General features: G+C 36.9%; 1 protein-coding gene across 17 annotated transcripts in view; it reads right to left on the reverse strand.

Annotated features, from left to right (window-relative positions):
* The window catches only part of GARNL3 (GTPase activating Rap/RanGAP domain like 3), a 49,490-nt gene that overhangs the window by 5,124 nt on the left and 24,991 nt on the right, over positions 1 to 19,375 (reverse strand). For 10 of the 17 annotated variants that reach the window (XM_085239689.1, XM_085239688.1, XM_085239683.1 and 7 more), the window contains 15 exons: positions 16,620 to 16,726; positions 15,900 to 16,015; positions 14,995 to 15,099; positions 14,229 to 14,303; positions 13,143 to 13,254; positions 12,331 to 12,429; positions 10,300 to 10,416; positions 9,443 to 9,612; positions 8,033 to 8,191; positions 6,020 to 6,086; positions 3,917 to 4,024; positions 3,052 to 3,170; positions 2,489 to 2,624; positions 1,177 to 1,392; positions 733 to 844 (listed from right to left, as the gene is read on the reverse strand). In XM_085239689.1, coding sequence (XP_085095815.1) covers positions 733 to 844; positions 1,177 to 1,392; positions 2,489 to 2,624; positions 3,052 to 3,170; positions 3,917 to 4,024; positions 6,020 to 6,086; positions 8,033 to 8,191; positions 9,443 to 9,612; positions 10,300 to 10,416; positions 12,331 to 12,429; positions 13,143 to 13,254; positions 14,229 to 14,303; positions 14,995 to 15,099; positions 15,900 to 16,015; positions 16,620 to 16,726 — 1,818 coding nt within the window. Of the gene's footprint in view, positions 1 to 362; positions 635 to 732; positions 845 to 1,176; positions 1,393 to 2,488; positions 2,625 to 3,051; positions 3,171 to 3,916; positions 4,025 to 6,019; positions 6,087 to 8,032; positions 8,192 to 9,442; positions 9,613 to 10,299; positions 10,417 to 12,330; positions 12,430 to 13,142; positions 13,255 to 14,228; positions 14,304 to 14,994; positions 15,100 to 15,899; positions 16,016 to 16,619; positions 16,727 to 19,375 lie in introns of those variants that run through there. The other 7 variants (XM_085239685.1, XM_085239687.1, XM_085239698.1 and 4 more) reach the window with 2 other exon arrangements.

The raw sequence follows: 19,375 nt of genomic DNA on the forward strand, positions 1-19,375 counted from the left end.
AAAAAAAAAAATACATAGAAAAGGGGCAAGTAGGGTCAGTGGCTATTTCTGGATACAATCAAGTCATCCTAAAGACAGATCCTTAAAACTGAGTTTCTCTCTGTTTAACTCTGCTTCCATAACAATTCTTCTTAAAACAAAGATTACAAGTATCAAATTATTGCCAAAAGGTAATGCTAATGAATTGTCCCCCTCCATACAACTTCCAAATAGCAAAATAGTTTACACTGCAGCAGATTAACAAAAAATAATCTCAGTCTATTGTATCTTGGCTGAATTCTGCTGCTACTCATCACAAATGCAGGTTATAAAAAGAGAAAACAACATAATGGCAGTAGGATCTGGTAAGCAGAGTCAAGCAGACAAATGCAACAATATTTATTTGCAAAATTTATTTTGGAAATAGTGAGACAAGAAGATATGAAGAAAACAATAATTCAGTCTGCAGCGTGAATTTAGTAGTTCAAATCCTAGTGACAGGCCCAACTGCAGTAGGTCCTCCACAAAATCCTATTTAGCCTTGCTTCACTCATAACGTGTCTTTTAGCAATATGCGTAACCCATTTCAGTGCTGTTATTAGATACTAAACCACACATTAGCATGAAATTCACAAAGGCCTCAGTCAATCCTTACCTAACGGGGAAAACCATAAACCAGCTGAAAAGCAATCAATTCTCAAAACATTCATGGTCTAACTTAGGCTCCTTCCTAAAGCCCATACATTTATTTACCTGTCACTACTAGTTGATCTTACTGCTCCCTGCTTGGGGTCTGACTGTCTTCGAGGAATCTTTTTTTGCTTCTGTGCATCTTCTGTCTTGGGAATAGGCTCATCCAAGAGGCCTCAATAAAGGAATAAAAGTCTTAATATTCTCATCAGAAAATAAAGCATTCACAAAAATGTTTTTTTTTTCATTTTCATTTTTTCACTTATTTTCATTTTTAACTAAACAGCTTTCAGCTGACTTAGATTATGGTCACCTTATATATGACCAGACACTATCTAAACTACTTGCAAACAGCATTTTCTTACTGTTTTGTTTGTACTACTTGTTTATGAACACTGGTTGTCTGTCGCTAATCTGACTATGAGATTAATCCAAAGATGCTCCAAAAATTAGAAATTATATTAGTGGTAACTGATATATATACACTGAAGAACAAGGGGAGTTTACCCAGCAATTCTTTACGTGTCCTGTTTGCAATCTCTTTAATTTCCATGCGAGATAAGGATAGTGAGTGAGTAACAGGAAGAGAGGTAATGCCACTGGATGTTGGAGTAGTGACAACTTTAGGAGTCAAAGGTGACTTCAGAGGTCGTTCAATGCTTCGCCCTACCAGATTACTAAGAGGAATTTTATACAAGTTTTTACATGTAACTTCACCTGAAACTCAAAAGGAAAAAAAGAATGTTACTCTTTCACAATAGTATCAGTTCTTAATACTTCAAAATGAAAAATCATAGAGAAAAGTTGTAATCATTGTGTGGGGTTCTTTTTAACTCAAATAACCTTTCTTGCTTTGCACCTTACAATATAAGTAGGCTAGGAGAAGGAAGAAATAGAACCACATTTTGCACTGACATTTTGGCTTACAGAGGAAAAGATTTTTGACTCTTAGGAAGGTGATGAATCAGCAATGGAAAAAGGAAGTAAATTTACATGTCTGAAGGCTGATATCCCAACTGTAAGACCACAACTCACTATTCTGTTCAAGATTCCCCAGATATTTTAATATGTTGCCAGAATACAGGAATCTGGATCCCAAACAATTCAAATTATAGCTTTTCTTAAGTGACATAAAATACTCTGCATTTTCTTAATTTTTTGGGGAAAAAAACCCAAACACCAAACAACTTACCATCAAAGAGCACTACCTTTTAAAAATTGAAATTCTGATTCCTTCCTCTTCTCCTTTTCTGCCAACAGTACCAGATTTAAAAGTCCAAGGCATACATACATATTGCTTTATCTAGTCGATATTCCTATGTTTCTCCATTACTGTTCCCTTTCAAATCAACTGTTCACAGATTACCTTACAGTAAGTTGACTGTGTCTAGACATACTTCTTATTCTGAATTTGAAAAGAACTCGAATCATCGAGGGATGGTTTAGCTGTTTTTAAGTGAAAGTAAAGGTGTATGTGAAGTCTGAAATTTTTCTCATAATTCTATGCCTTTTTTTCTTTAGTATTGGACATATTGACAGAGATTCATCTTGCTATTAAGACTTAATTCCTTCTCCCCTATATAAATGATTGCTTCAAAATAATGCTGCTATGCATTCAAAAGAGATACAGTGGGGCAAAAGCTCAGCCAAGTGATTCAGATCTTTGGGTAGTAAGATTTCTATCTTCCAGACTCTCAGCTATTAACTCAAAATCTTTTATCTGATCAATTTCCTCTTACTAAAGATCAGCTACAATGAGATGTGGAAGCTGCTGGAACAATCAGAGATGATTATTCAAACTGCTTAGAAACCATATTACCTTCTGAAGAAGAAAGAGAACATTCTGGCATGTCATAAGCTGTAGGTGTTTGAAGGGAACTCGTTGAATTCATTTCCTTAGAACTGCTATGAGATGATCCGCTTACTGCAGCAGTAGCCTTAAAATAAATATCCGACTGAAATGACAAAGAACTCATCATTAGTAGTACAAGACTTTCTTAATCATCTGCTGAGTAAAAGCTCAAATGTTTGTCCACTGTGTTTCATTGTCACTGTAGCTGCACTGCTGCTAATTTGATTAGGGCTGATCAGGGAAAGGCTTTCTCACTGTATCTTGGGAAAACTTCTGTGATGTTCAGAATAGCATTTGCCCCATAAACAATCAAATACCTTAAGTATGCATTACTGCAGGCAATAAAGGACAGTGAGTTCAATTCTGATCTTCACTGTACTTAATACTAGGAGCACACAGATGAATATTTACCACAAATGAAATCACACTTGCGAGCTTTGGTTTGATTTGTATTTGGCTTAGACAACTTTTCAAGTTAAATAGATCTCAACATATCACAAATAGTCAAAAATGCTTTTCTTGTGTCTTACCCTTGATGCTACAAGTTGAAGCTCAGGCACAACTGCTGTGTGGACTAAGTTTCCATTCACCACTAAACGGATCTCAATGGAATCAGTAGTGAAGGCAAGTATGTAAGGGAAAGCACAGACTGCAATGAAACAAAAAATTATTTGGCACAGAAGAATGATTAATGTAAATGTTTTTTGGTTGCTCAATGAAGACTGTTCTTGAGTATCTGACCTACTTCAGCATCTCCCCTTCCTATGACAAAGTTTGCGTAATAAAGTGATGAACATTCAGATACATCAAGCCTAAACAAGATTTCATTCTCCATGTCTGGCAGAATGCAGACTGTGAATGGGAAATAAAAAAAAAAACAGAAAAAAGAGAAAGGAAAAAAAGAGAAAGGAAAAAAGTTCAGCAAAGGAAAAAAACTTTGCACCAAGGCTCTACTTTTCAAAATACACTATAAACAGCCACTTAGCAGAAGTGGCATCATTAATGCAACATGCTTATAGAATCACAGAGTTATCTATTTTGGAAAAGACCTTCAAAGATCATAAAGTCCAACCATCAATCTGACCTACCAAGTTCCATCACTAAACCATATCCCTTCGTGCCATGTCCACATGTCTGTTAAATACCTACAGGAATGGAGAGACTCCACCATATTCCTGGGCAGTGCATTTCAATCATTAACTATCATCTCCATGAATAAATTCTTAATAATTTATTAATTTATGTTTAAGAAAATTTATTAAATACAAATTTTTATATGCAATGTTATTAATTTTACTTTTTAATGTATTTCTAGCACACATGCTGTAATTCCGAAATAGCCAAGCGCAGGTCTAAGAGATACTGATAAAAGACTAAAAATAAATGTTTTCTTACCAACAGCATAAGGAACTTGATTCCAGCAAAAGTGAAAATCATAAGCTGATGGCTGGATCAGTGGAGAACCACCATTAAAAGGATTCACCTTTCTATACTGGCAAACATCTGTTACAAAAAAAAAAAGAAAAAAAGAAAAAAAAAAAGCACCCATCACTTTACACTGTAAATTAAAAATGTCAACTTTATAGGTAGATTTCACTTAAATTTGGATACATAGATAAAACTCAAACATCTGTGTAGAAGCCTCTTTATATCAAAACAGATAATAAGGAAAACGAGCTTTCGTTTGAACATTTAAAAGATAAATATAAAAAGAGCTACATTTTAATAAGTTACCATGTTTCACAAAGTAAGTGGTATTCTGTTTCAACAATCATCAGCTCCTTACCTTGTTTACAGTAGAGAAATTGGCAAGAACATTTCTGAAACCCATGTCAGCAGATCTGTACCCCTCTGTCTGTAAGAACTGCCATGCAAGCAGCCATATGCTAGTTCATGTATTCTGAGGACTGTAAAACACATAGGATACTACAGATACCAAGATTTCATTAATCATGTTACTTGTGAACCTCTTAGCTACCATACATGCACTGAAACTAAGTCTTCTTATGAGTCAGATATGAACTGGCTACTTGGAATGCAATTCTAAATTTAATTTGAAAGATCTAGATAATGAGGAATTTAATCTTCCACTACCCAATTTTCTTCTCTAAACACTCTCACTAGTGCTGATAAAACATCCTTTAAAATGAGAAGTCATGTCAACAAATTAAAAGAAGGCTTGAAGATGAGAAAGAATTGCAATCATCTTTTATTTTTACTAGTTCATATGATTGCACTGGAGGCTCCAGGAAAACATCTGTGAGCACCTCATACACCTGCTCCTATCAGTTCTTTTCAATGTTTTTAGGTAAAATTCTATTTTAAGAGTTGAGTTGATGATTCTTGTGGGTCCCTTCCAACACAGGACATCCTATGATTTGATTTTTTTCTATGAGTTATGTCCTTTGACTCAATCTAAGTTTATAACAAGAAAAGTATTAAAGGCCTTTTTCTAAATACAAACTTAGAACTGTCAAATCATGTGCTTTCATATTTGTTCTATGATGACTTTTTATTAATTGTAAAACTCTCTAAAGACCAGAAGTAGGTTTCTCTGTGATAATGTCCTAGAAATAGGAATTCAAAGTAGCTGCAAGACTGTGCATTAGGCTTTAGGATCTGAGGATCCTGAAGCGTACCTTTAGCATCAACTAAGTTTATTAGCTTTGGATTAGCAGTAAGTCTATTAGAACGGAACTGATTCTGCGCAGCTGTACAGGTATGGGAATTCACCATGCACTGTCACAGAGCTTTTTAGTTCTGAAGCAGTGCTAAGTGAACTAGAATCAGATAGGATACGGCAAACTAGGAGAACCAATGAAGCCTCACAGTGTTACTGAGGAAGTTACACTTAAGAAATACTTCCCCTTAAGTACCAAACTAACAGCCAGTACTAGAATTTAGGTGTATTTATTACGTTTCCATCGATGCTCACTTTGAAAAGGACAATAGGACACATAGCCTGAAATAGAGAAGGGTGCGCTTTTGTCTTCCTGTGTATTGTTTCATAAAAGCTCTTTCATATCTGTAAGTTATATTTTTAAGAAGATGAGAAGCAAAAAAGAAGAAAAGAACATGTGTGTTATATTGGAGACCATTTTATAAAACGAGATTGAGAGAATTACAATGAAAAAATGTGACAGTGCAAAGAAGTGTGCAGAAGAAAAAAGCACAATAACAGAATGCAAAAGTACAAAGAAAACAGGTGGAATGCTATACACATCCTGGAAACATCCAGTGTTTAATTAGGTAAAGAATAAGGAAATCTGAAGGAATAGGACTTCTGTGAGTAACAAAGTAATATCTACTGTATGTTTAATTCAAAATACCCAGTAAAATAGTACTTCAATTTTGTATTTAAGTCGAAAAGAATGTATTCTGAAATACTATCTGTGAAACTCTGAAATTTACTTTAAAACACAGATTAGGCTCCAGTGAAAAAATAATTCCATATGCAGATTGAGATCCTACCATTTTCAGTCTTCTCTAGATACTTACAGTTATAACATAACAGTAGACCAGCTTCACCATCTTCATATACATCAATAGCTGCAACAAAATTAACCTGCAATGGAAATGGGAATGAATATTCAGATGGGATACTGCAGATATTACATCCAGGTTTGGACTATGAAGCAATACAGTCAGTTGGTGTTGCTGCACAATCATAGATTTAAAAAAAAAAAGTGTGATTTTTCACATTCAGTCTGTTTTGTGACTCATTTTCAGAGAGCTCTTAGGATGGAAATCAATTTATTTTGTATTTAATGCTGTACTTCAGTAATGAATATTCAATACTATGCCTATAGCATAAAGTGATAAAAACTTACCTAATTTATTTGGCCATATAAATTTTGAGTTAGTACAGCTGTGTATCAACAATTTTTTACATCTAAAGTTAAACATTCATATCCATTTTTAGAAATTATTAAAATTATTTAACTTTCAAAGATGTCTAAGATCATTCTCTTCCCTGCAGCAGGAAACATTTGAACTTCTCCCCTTCCCCCCCCCAACTCAGGATGTTTACTTAAATCACAACACTATGTTGTTAGAAAGATATAGTTAATTTATTATTTGGCTGGGCAGCAGTTTCTTAAAAAGAACTAAAAGATACACACAAATATTTTAGCTTTAGTAATTTAGAAATAAGCAAATCTGAATGAGATACTGGTGCCCAAAAACTGAAGTTATTTTGCTGCAATCTTGACCAATAAAACATTGAGAACACAAAGAAAAGGCAAAACGCAAACTATTGACTAAAAGGACAATAACAGCTTTGCATTGATGCTGACACCAATATTTCAGAATCACAGAATTGTAGGGGTTGGAAGGGACCTCTAGAGATCATCGAGACCAACCCCCCTGCCAAAGCAGGTTCCCTATACCAGGTCGCACAGGTAGGCGTCCAGGCGAGACTTGAATATCTCCAGAGAAGGAGACCCCACAACCTCCCTGGGCAGCCTGTTCCAGTGCTCCGTCACCTCACCTAAAGAAGTTCTTACGCACATTCGTGCGAAACTTCCTATGCTGCAGCTTATGTCCGTTTCCCCTCGTCCTGTCTCCACGTACCACTGAAAAGAGACTGGCCTCACCACTATGGCCACCACACCTCAGATATTTATAAACCTGGATCAGGTTCCCTCTCAGTCTTCTTTTCTCAAGGCTAAACAGACCCAGTTCACTCAGCCTTTCTTCATAGGGGAGATGCTCCAGGCCCTTCACCATCTTTGTGGCCTTCCGCTGGACTCTTTCCAAGAGATCCCTGTCTTTTTTGTACTGGGGAGCCCACAACTGGACACAGTACTCCAGATGAGGCCTTACCAGGGCAGAATAGAGGGGGAGGATCACCTCCCTCGACCTGCTGGACACGCTCTTCTTAATGCACCCCAGAATGCCACTGGCCTTTTTGGCCACGAGGGCACACTGCTGGCTCATGGCCAACCTGTCGTCCACCAGGATGCCCAGGTCCCTCTCTGCAGAGCTCCTCTCCAGCAGCTCATCCCCCAGCCTGTATTGGTGCATGCAATTATTCCTCCCTAGGTGTAAGACCCTACACTTGCTTTTATTGAACCTCATCCAGTTTCTTACTGCCCAGCTCTCCAGCCTGTCCAGGCCTCGCTGAATGGCAGCACAGCCTTCAGGCGTGTCAGCCAATCCTCCCAACTTCGTATCATCAGCAAACTTGCTGAGGGTGGCCACTATCCCCTCATCAAGGTCACTGATGAAGATGTTGAACAAGACTGGACCCGGAGAAATGAAATACAGGTTCTGTCTTCATGTGTCATGTCTTGGAACCACCTCTCTCGGAAGTAATTATCATCACACATTCCAAAAGAGACAAGTATCTCAGTCTGCCCCTACAGCAGAAGTTACAGGACTGAAAAGTAAAGGAGACACAGGATCTTTGTAAACAGTGCTCCCAGCAGGTCAGCAAAGCAAGCACTAATTCTGCAAGAAATGATGTTCAGTGTGGTTCTGCAAGAAAATAGTTTCCATGCTTAAACTTACCTTGTTTGCTTCAATATGATGCAGTCTGTAGGACTCCCCAGTACTTTCATTAACTAAATCAAACTGATGCCGATAAGCTACACAAATCATATTGTCACTGTCTTCGGTAGGTCCATCAACTAGCGTCATAACCACTGGAGGGTCAGAAAGGCATATTTCCTGTAAGGTAAATAGAATCATAGAATCACTCAGGTTGAAAAAGACCTTTAAGATCATCAAGTCCAACCACGACCTAAGCATATTACCCTAACAATCCTCCGTTAAATCATGTCCCTGAGCACCACATCCAAACAGTTTTTAAACACACCCAGGGTTGGTGACTCAACCACCTCCCTGGGCAGCCCATTGCAGTGCTTAACAACCCTTTCTGTAAAGAAGCGTTTCCTAATATCCAACCTAAACTTACCCTGGCACAACTTGATGCCATTTCCCCTTGTCCTGTCACCTGTGAACAGTGAAAATAAACCGACACCACTCCTGCTGAAAGCATATTTTAGATACTGGAAGACAGCAACAAGGTCTCCCCTCAGCCTCCTCTTCCTCAGACCAAATAGCTCCAGTTCCTTCAGTCACTCTTCACAGCCCATATTCTCTGGGCCCTTCTCCAGCCTTGTTGCCCTTCTTGGACCTGCCCCAGCACCTCAATGTCCTTTCTGTACTGAGGTGCCCAAAACTGAACGCAGTACTTGAGGTGAGGCCTCACCAGTGCTGAGTACAGGGGCACGATTACTTCCCTAGTCCTGCTCACCACACGATTCCTAATACAAGCCAGGATGCCACTGGCCTTCTTGCCACCTGGGCACATTACTGGCCCATATTCAGCCAACTGTCCATCAGTGCACCAAGTCCCTTTCCATTAGGCAGCTTTCTAGCCCCTCTTACCCAAGCCGGTAGGGTTGCCTGGAGCTGCGACCAAAAAGCAGGACCTGACACTTGGCCCCACTGAAACACATAAAGTTAACCTTGGCCCATCGATCCAGTCTATCCAGGTCCCTCTATAGTGCCTTTCTCTCCTCAGGCAGATCAACACTCCCTCCCAGCTCGGTGTCATATGCAAACTTACAGGGTGCACTCAATCCCCTCAACGAGATTGTTAATAAAGATCTTAAATAGAAGCAGTTCCAGTAATGAGCCCTGGGAGCTCGGTAAATAAAATTGTTCTCTTTTTCAAACTCTTAGTCTGAAAGCACATGTTTCTAAGCACAGAAACATGACACAGAACAAACAAATTCAATCAAATAAATCTGAAAGACTTCTTTGGCACAAGAACAATGGAGCTCCATGATACTGCTTCTTGCTTTTATCTGTCTGGAAGTTCAGAAAGACAAAATGCATGCTCTTTACCTTTTTGCCCCACTAGCTGAGTGCTGCTCAGTCTGTAGAGGCAATTAGTGACCAGATTACACGTACCCGGATATACTGGAACTCCTCTACTGGAGATTCAGATAATGATGGAGAGCTGCCTGTTAAACTGTTGCATGGATTGTATTTCTTTGTGATGAGAAGTAGTTTGTTCCGAATAGCAACAACAATCCTCAGTTCACTGCCATGGTGAGTATTAATGGCATATAAATGGCAGCCTAAGGAAACAATGTTCCAGAGTGTAAGTATTTGGGGTAATGACTGCTTTTTGGTTCTGTATTTGAACGATGGTTAGTACAAGAGCGCAACAGAACTGCAAACATCCCAATAGGATAGCACTAACATCTAGCAAAAGACAAAATGATGTGACTCTTAAATTTAATTTTTCCCTTTATTCTTTTTGCAAGTAAAAGAATAAATATGTGGATTATTACTATACTAGAGCTTCCAGCTTTCCAAGGAAGCTTGCTGTTGAAGATCAGAAAATGTTTACATCCATTAAAATAATCAACACTCAAACTATTCTGAGTGCTACTATTTAAAATAGATTTGGCAGTGTTTCTCCAATTTACAGTGATCTTAGTACATGAGTGTGAGACATACAGTTCTTATTATATCCCTCAATCTTGAAAGCAACATATATGCTTTTCTCTAGAACTTTTCATCAGCAGTGATTATCAAGTAACATGGTAATTTTACCAAGCTCTCAACAGGCATGCTGGACTACACCCAATTTTATTTTCAAATAAAATCTTAACAAACGTTGAATTAACTGTTCAGAGTTAAAGAAAACAACCAGACAAAAAAATTAAAGGTGAATATCTGCAACAGGGAGCTAATAATCTCCTGACAAATACTGCCATAATAGTACGGTGGATACTTTTAACATAGGATAGTAAAATCACCTTTTGTTCTCTCCAATTTATTTTCTCTGCAGTCATATTTGCTTCTTATCACCTGCTTTGTTTCTATATCTTTTTGGACTGAACTCAATCTGAAGACAAGGAGACGGGAGTCTTTCCCTGAAGGATGGAAAAAGCCAAAAAATAAATCAGAAGAAGATGATGGTGTTCTGAAATTAATACTTCCAAAGAGATGCAGCTCCTAACAAACAGGGCAGTGTCATAAAAGCAAAAGATAAATAATTTTGCTTCTCTGGGTGTAAGTAGGAATGTGATAACAAGGAAAGACTGCTTGTGAACACTGTCTAGGCTTTACAATCCTAGAAACCAGTGCCTTCAGTTCTGTAGAAGTTTCCCTTCAGACTATGTTGCAAAAACACAAAAACAAAAAAACACAAAACAAAAAAACACAAAACAAAAAAACACAAAACAAAAAAACACAAAACAAAAAAACACAAAACAAAAAACAAAACAAAACAACAAAAAAAACAAAACAAAACAAAAAACAAAACAAAACAAAACCCAACAAATTATATAAGATCTTTAAAACAGTGAGATGTTATGCTACTGGAAAAAAGTGAAAATACAGCAGAGGCAAACTAAAGGCAAGAGTAGAAGGGTTAACTATAAATATCTAGCAGCTGATAACCTTAACAGAGTCTGAAAACCTGGAGGCAGACTGGTTTTGCCGTTCTTCAAAGTTATGCACATTCAAGATACTTTCCAATTGCAAAAATAACACCACATCCACTACCATAGTTAAATCTATTTTCCATGAAGGCAGATGTGAGTAGAATACACAACTCCTAAATTTAAATAAATAAATAATGGTGCACTACTATTAACAGTTGAAAACAAGCTATTCTTTAAGAACAGCTCCTTATATAAGAAACCAAACTTCTTAAAATGCAAACAAAGCAAGATTTTCTGACACGGTATACTCTTTCAATAGACCAGCTGGTATAACTGGAAAAATTAAGCACATTTTCTAAATATATAGCCAGTGTAGATCCTGCTGTAAATACAAAAGAAAGATCACAGGTGCTGCCTTCAGTTCTGATAGAAGAGCAACATGAATTAGGACGACCTCCGGCACATGCATGACTTTCTTTACCCACAGAAAGTATTAAAGTAAAGAAGGCATAACGCTTCCTTAAGCTCACCATAACTTGAAACATCGACTCAGAGCAAATTTTTACTGTCAACACTGAGAAAACGAAAATAAAATGGATGAAGTCCCTCTCTTTTCAAAAATATGTACACACAAGAACGTGTGCTTCTCACGTGTTAAGAATGAGTTTCTTAACTATGAAGGGGGTAAGGTGCTGGAACAGGCTGCCCAGAAAAGCTATGGTTGCCTGATCTCTGGAAGCATTCAGAATCAGATTGAGCAAGGCTCTGAGCAACCTCATATACTGAAAGACGGCTGTGACCATGATGGGGGATGGAAAAGTGTACTAGATAACCTTAAAAGGTCCAACCCAAACCATTCTATGATTCAGTGTGACCGTCTTATGGTTTGCACTGAAGTACTATTCTGAGCATATTTAGGGATTTCTTTTTTCCCCACACCTTTTAGAAAACAAGAACAACAACAACAAAAATAGATGAGAAGTTGTTGTATCTTTTATTCTAAATGAAACATTTAATATGTGCCACTAGTATGATGCGACTGCCCCATGAGTCATGCAAATTCTAAAGCATTCTAAAGCATTGAGACATGCTCAATAAGGAAATAACATGTGAGCAGCCCAGAGGAAGTCAGCAAAGGGAAAGAGGTGGACGGATGTCAAAAGAGCAACAATAAAAGCTCTAAAACCTAACAAAAGCAATTTAAAAATGGCTAGGTGATGTGAGAAAAGGTGATAATATAAATCTAGCGCTGCAGGAATTAAAACGTAGAGCATTTTTTTCCAGTAAAGTAGTTTCTTAAAGAAAAAGAGTTAAAATATTCCTTTGTACTGATGTGCCTGCCAAAAAAGCAGTTAACCAGACATATGCATAGGAGAACCGATTAATAGGGACCTCTCCTACCTTTGTCTGTTCGGGCAACCAAATAATCCAGAGCTTCCAACACATGCATCTGCTTTATTTGCAGAGTTTTATCAAATACTTGAACAGTGGTTTGACCATCTAAAAAGGAAGCACACAAATTTCTTTAAAATTCTGCTATAATTTGGTAGTTAGTGGTTTTGAACTTCTTGCAATAAAAGCCTTTCTTTTTTTTTCTCTCACTAAAATAAAGCATCCTGTAGAAAGTGGTAAATATACCGTAGCATCATAGCCTATACTTCCTTATGGGAGACTTTTATCATTGCCATAGATCAGATAATGCAAACGAAGCAGAAAAGGTACCATCTTTTAGAAAGTTTGAGAATATTCACTGAGAATTAGCTTAATTGCCTCAATTCTGATGGTCTTGTGGCACACAGAAGGTAAGGGTCAAAGCATTGCTACTGAAGAAGCAGGCTTCCATTGCTGCATAAGCTTTGGGCTTCATGCTCACTAGTATCACCAAGGGCTAAGAAATGCGGACAGACCACTTAAACACTCCTTGAGCTTGGATTTAACTTAATGAGTCTTTTCAGATGGTCAAATAACAGCATCTGAAATAACAAAACATTCAGAAATCTGCATTAAAATGGGCCATCAAATATGGCTTGTTTCTGATGCAGAGAAAAATTCTGCAAATAGGTTACATAAATGTAATAAATTTACTTGGATTGGTAACTATCCATGGAGGTGAGAACTTACCAACACCTGAGCAGAGCTTATGAACATATATTTTCAAGACCATGTTCAGATACATAAATAGTTAACACAAAAACACACGATCATTTACTAACCATCTATTAACAAAACGCCAGCATCTGTAGAAACCAGCAAGGACTGGCCCCAAGAATCTGCACAGACGACCTCATGAGGAAAATTACTGCAGAAAGATTGGGACTCCCAAGGCTATGAATTAACATAAGGTATACACAATAAGTACACTAAGAAATACAGATCAGACAGACACAGAACAGGATGGACAATGGCAAGTAGTAACATGTAAATACATTTGGCAGAATACATTTCCTAATACTATATTTTTTAAATTTGAAATATCAAAATCTAATTAATTTTCTTGCAGAGAAAATACTCCCCCTATCAATTGGATTTGGAGACTAATATAATAATAAGGCACATTCTTGAAACACTAGAACTAAAACCCAAGTAGCTGATATTAAGTATTTCCAGTGTTGCACTGAATATTTTTTTATTTTTTAAATAGCACAGACTTAAAATGTATGCACCACCATGTGCATAGAGTTTGCTTATATTTTTGTAGTTCAGATTGTGTTTAGAAATGGTACTGTTACAGCTGTCTTTCCTCCAAACTCTGCTTCTGTCATGTGCTCTTCATATCTATCTCCTGAAATCTGTCCCCTTCTCCCTCCATCCCCATTATTAAACAGTAAACTGAAGTCTGAAACTCTGCAAGCACCTGTGAAGCTTCTTTGTATAAGATGCATGCAGAAAAGCGTGGATTACATTTTCCAATCCCTGGAAAAAAAATCTTGTAGTTACAGAAAATAAAAACACAACTGAATTTTGTTTTAAACTTGATAAAGAAGTAAAAATAATTTAAGATGATTGCCTATGGAAAACAAATGTCTTTTTTATCAAATAACCTCATAAAGATAACCAGATTTGCTTTAACTTGAGAAATGCTTCTACATCCAGGCTCATTCTTTAATTGCTACTGGCTGCGGAATCACTTTAATATTATGCAATACATCTTTGTTGCTATAGCACCTAATTATGTAAGTAAATAAATAGTATATAGAACTGATATACAATGCCATGTATATCATATGGCATATATGTATGCCATATTCACTAGCATTTAATTTTCTAGTAACTCTCCTTAAACAGGCAGGTTCACTCACCTCTTTTTTACAAAAGCTTGTAGTTGCCAAGGTAGCTGGTGTATCCCCTTTCACACCAGTTTTCAGTTTGAGTGCCTAATACAAAGAAATACTTTAATTAAATTAAGTTTTCGTCACTAATATGTAAGTTAAAGACTATAAAGAACAGATAATTTAAGACAAAAAGGTAGCTTGCGGTTTGGATTTTCTATTACATTTTCAGAAATTAAAAAAGAAAACGTAATTATCTGTCCTCAACAAAATGCACTCTAACCACTATGGAGCTCCTAGACTATCTTCCCAGACAAAAGATACATGGCTTTTACAAAAATGGAAAATTCAAAACACAAACTGTCCAACATAGTAATATAGAGAAGCCCCTACCTCCAATGATATCAGTTGGCCATTTACACAATTCAAGCAGTTAGAGCTGGTTAGCAGATCCTTCTATCTGTTATCAAGCTGGCCTTACACTTGCAAAACCACATAACAAGCCACTCACTCAAACTATACATAGCACTGCCTGGGGGTGGTGCTTAAGGCACAAAGTCACAGCAACACAAAGTCTTCAGTCACAAATAACTAGAAGCATGCTGATTCTAAAAGGTCTAAGAACTCTAGAGAAGTACCGTATGAATATATTTTCATTGAGACAGATAACAAGTCTATTTAAGTTATCTTATATACCTTCCTTGTTTATATTTACAGCATACAAAAATCCAGTGTTTCTGTAAGGTTAAGACACAGTCTTGCAAACATAAATGCATACTTCTGAAATTGATCCTACCTGACCAAGTCGAACAAATTCTGCTTGCCGAGCTTCCTCCTTCTTCCGTGTTGATTTTGGGGACTCTGGTAACACATCACTGAAGGACCTTCTGTTCAGCATGTTCTAAAAGAGAAAAAAGCAGCTTTCTTTCTTTCTTTTTTTTTTAATTGAGTCAAAGTTTTCATAATCTTTTAACTTCATTTAAATTGGTGTGGTATCATTTACATTTTCTTCCTTTCCTTTTAATATATTTTCCTATCATCAACTAATTGGATCAATTAACTGGAAGGTTTCTCTGAGAACAGAAGTTGCTATTCTTCCAATCCTTGACTGCTTGTCATCATTTATCACTCATACTATACAATTCAAGCAAGGTCGCAGACATGAATAAATGAACAAGAAAGCTTAAGCAGACCTATTTAGCTAAGAGAAACAAACAGTGAGAAAAAACACCTTTCCAATTTTAGAAGTATTCAACTTCTTCTTAGTTAAGAATCACGTTAAGACTGAGTCTTCATCATCTAAAATGAAGATATCTCATGCTTAACCACAGTAATCCAAATTTGCACATAATGTGGTAAGAGCTGCTTTTATGGTAACAAGACAAATTCAAATACCTGTTTTGAATACTCAGTTCCTAACTTTTCTATACTCTTGTTGCAGATAAGCTCATACAAAAGTGCAAGATTGCTATGCTTCTACTCAGACCTGTTATTAAGTGCATGAATAATCCAATTCTGAAAGGACTGTCTATCAACTTTCATATAACCATAAAACAAATTATGTGACAATTAGTATTTAGTCTAGTATATGTAATTCAGTCTTCTCATCAGGATTTCAGTTCTTTCAATGCAGCAGAGCTTTTCATGTACTAAAAAGAGATCATACGTGAAGCAGAGAGATCACTACTGACTAGCATTTACCTTGTGTAGATCAGGCATCAAGTCCTGGTATAAAGAGCGGATCAGCATGTCTAGAGTGCGCTGACGTTTCTGAGAAAACGTTGGTGTTTCCAAGGTGGCTTTTTCCCCATTTATCACTAAAAATTGTAGAAAAGGAGGTACATTACTATAATTGCTTTGCTACCTTCTACTGACTACAGTTTGCTTCTGTACCAATATACCTAGTTTTCTCGCAGTTACTTAGTTTTGCCTCCTTTTTGCATGTTTTCAGTAAATAACAATCCCTCAAGCTTAAAAGGGAAGAAGGACTAACAGAATTCAACAAAGCACCCCAATAACTACCTAACCAATATAAAAAAAACAATATAAAAAAGACAGATTGCTAACCAATTTAAATATTTTTGAGTAATATGTGAAATAAGTTATCAGTTAAGTTCCTGTCAGGTAAGAGTGCAAAATCATGATCTGTTATTTATCTACCGGTCACGATGACAAGGCCAACAAAATCTTCTTTAAGCTTTTTAAAGAAGTCTCTGGCCACAAAACCTGGTCTTCAAGAGTAACTTCAATTATCTGGATATTTTGGGGGAATACAACTCAGTGGTGCAGAAGTCCTCCACCAGGTTCCTGGAATGCATTAAGGACTGCTTCCTGTAACGCATTAAGGACTGCTTCCTGTAACAAGTGCTGGACAAGTAATTACTAAAAAAAGTATTTCTAGCAAAAAGAAAACTGACTTACATTTCACCAAAACAAAATCCCTGAATTCCTGGTGATTTGTAAACACAGGTGGGGATGGAAGTGGAGGCCCGAAGAGAGGAACGCTTTCTTCTGAAAATATTTTTAGCCTGTTGAAAGAACAATTATTTATCTATATTGGAAGCCACTTTCAAAGTATGACATTTTTACAGATAGAAAAAAAGAACCAGAAATGGTTATCTGGGAATGTCTGGGAGAAAAATTTCCACAAGATGAACAAAAAAACCTTCATAAATGGGCAATCAATTGGAATTATTAACTTGAGTCAAAAATATGAATTGTTTACATAAATAATGAGACACTAGAATTACGACAGAACTTTGTAATTCTACTTACAGAATAATGCTGTTAATGGTGCTCGTAAAATCTAGTCCTTTCCAAAAAGAACAGCTGTTCCCCTACAAAATGTTCTCATTACAGGTAAAGCTTTCTGTCTTACCTGTGCATTCACCACATGCATGAGAATCTTTTTGCGTAACAGTGGCGAATACAACTGAATCTATATTAGAAACAGCAAATTCACTTTTGCTGAAGAAGCAAGAGTGAGAACTGCTCCCGTGAAAGCTGTACCTGCTGATTACTACTGATCAGCAAAGGATACAGTATGTCAAGAATGGCAGGTAACAAAACTGTGCATACAATATTCTCCAGGTACTAGAAACAAACTGTTCAAGAAACAAACTCGGAAATCCCCTATATCTACCTTACTCATCCAGGTAAAAATTAGTCATTTATCCTGGCACGTGGCATGAAACGTTCTTTAGCTTGAGCAGAACAAGTAAAAAAAAAAAAAATCTATGAGAGAGAAAAACAAAAAATGAAATATCATGCTGCTTAATTCTTCTCTTGAGCTAGTTTTAGCAGTATGCCAGACAAACACAGTGACACATAGTTCTACAGATTTTTATAGAATATTTAAATTTATTATCTGTATAAAATAAGAAAGTTATTTCTAGCAAAAAAAATCCTTTAAGCTGTACATATCCATATATACAAAAACCTCAGTGGATATGCATCTCAAGAACTCAACTTTGTAAACTTTCAAACGCTGCACCTACTTGGAGTAACATGCTTTGTCTTATCTCATATTCTGCATCAAGAACAAGAATGATGGTATGAACCTTCTCATCCAGCACAGACCAAAATAAAGATACCCAAATATTAAGGGAGTTACAGAAAAAGGCAAGAAGATCCAATTAACATTAGACCACTTTCTTTTCACCTTCAGATTCCTCTGCATTTTCACATTTACACTATAACAATTTCAAGTAACATTCTTAAATTGTGAGTAGATGGAATTGCAGTTCAGCTATACAAAAAGCACCAAATTTTTACTGGTAAAGATCCATTTTTGAAGCAAACCAAGAAGGTTTAGTCAATACAGTATCTTTTAGATACAAAATATTCAGGCAACCTGTATTGCAGCAAATAAAAGAGAACAAAAAACGAAAAACAAAACAAAAACTATCCAGACTCTCAGATGACTATGAAGTTTGCTCTTGAAGAATTTGAAAATCAATTGAAGAATTAAAAAACTTCTAAAGCAATCCAGGAATTATTATATGTTGGAATCATGTGATCAGATCTGAGGAGCAGTTTCTGAAACCACGTGTTGTGGTTGGTACCAGTGGCCTAGATTATGCATTGAGAGGAAAAGATTAAAATAAACATCCCTTCATGAAGACAGGTGGAGGGAGATGGGCTTGTTCAGCCTGGAGAAGAGAAGGCTGCAGGGTGACCTCACTGCACCCTTCCAGTACCTAAAGGAAGTCTACAAACAGGAGGGGAGCCAACTTTTTACAAGAGTAGATAATGGCAGGACAAAGGGAAATGGTTTCAAGTTGAAGCAGGGAAGATTTAGGTTGGATGTCAGGGGGAAGTTCTTTACCAAGAGGGTGCTGAGGTACTGGTACGAAATTGCGGCTGCCCTGTCCCTGCAGGTGTTCAAGGCCAGGCTGGATGGGGCCACTGGGCAGCCTGGTCTAGTATTACATAGGGAGGTTGGCATCCCTGCCTGTGGCAGTAGGGTTGGAGCTTGATGATCCTTGAGGTCCCTTCTAATCCAAGCCATTCTATGATTCTATAAAAGTATGCCTTCCACATTTTTACTGGATTTTACTGCATTAATCTCAAGACAATACCTAGGATAAACTACATGACAAAAGTCATTTTGTTTATTAAAGCCTACACACAAGGCTGCAGAAAAGCTTGCTGTTCAGATTCTGTTGAGACCTAACAGACTCAACCTTCAACAGCCTTCATGTCTTATAGTTAACTGCAAGATACACTGGTGAAAAATACATTATTTACCAGCAAAATTTCACCATGTTTTAAGAATGTGATGTGCAACTGTACTTCTCTTACATCGACTCAAGATCCCTAAAAGTGAACTGATTTGCCTATCTACAACCAAACTCAGACCTGTAAAGAGACAATCCACAACCATCATATCACCACAGTTAATTAACATTACTGATCTCTGCAGTCAGAATCTTAAAGACAAATCTTCCATCATTTTGTTTTGTTGTGCACACCTTAATTTCCGGGATGTCATTATTATAATGATTAGAAAGACATAATTTAGAGCCAACTTACAGCTACCTGCATCCAGGTCCATATTTTGATTCTAAAAGTTCATCTGCCTTCCTGACTTGCAGGCAGGTGTTCAACACAAAATGTTTTCCCATTACCTCTAATCCATCAGAAATTCAGAATAAAGTTATTAGTTACAATCAGCA

This window comes from Meleagris gallopavo, chromosome 19 (assembly GCF_905368555.1).
Source record: "Meleagris gallopavo chromosome 19, MGAL_WU_HG_1.1, whole genome shotgun sequence".
Taxonomy (NCBI): domain Eukaryota; kingdom Metazoa; phylum Chordata; class Aves; order Galliformes; family Phasianidae; genus Meleagris; species Meleagris gallopavo.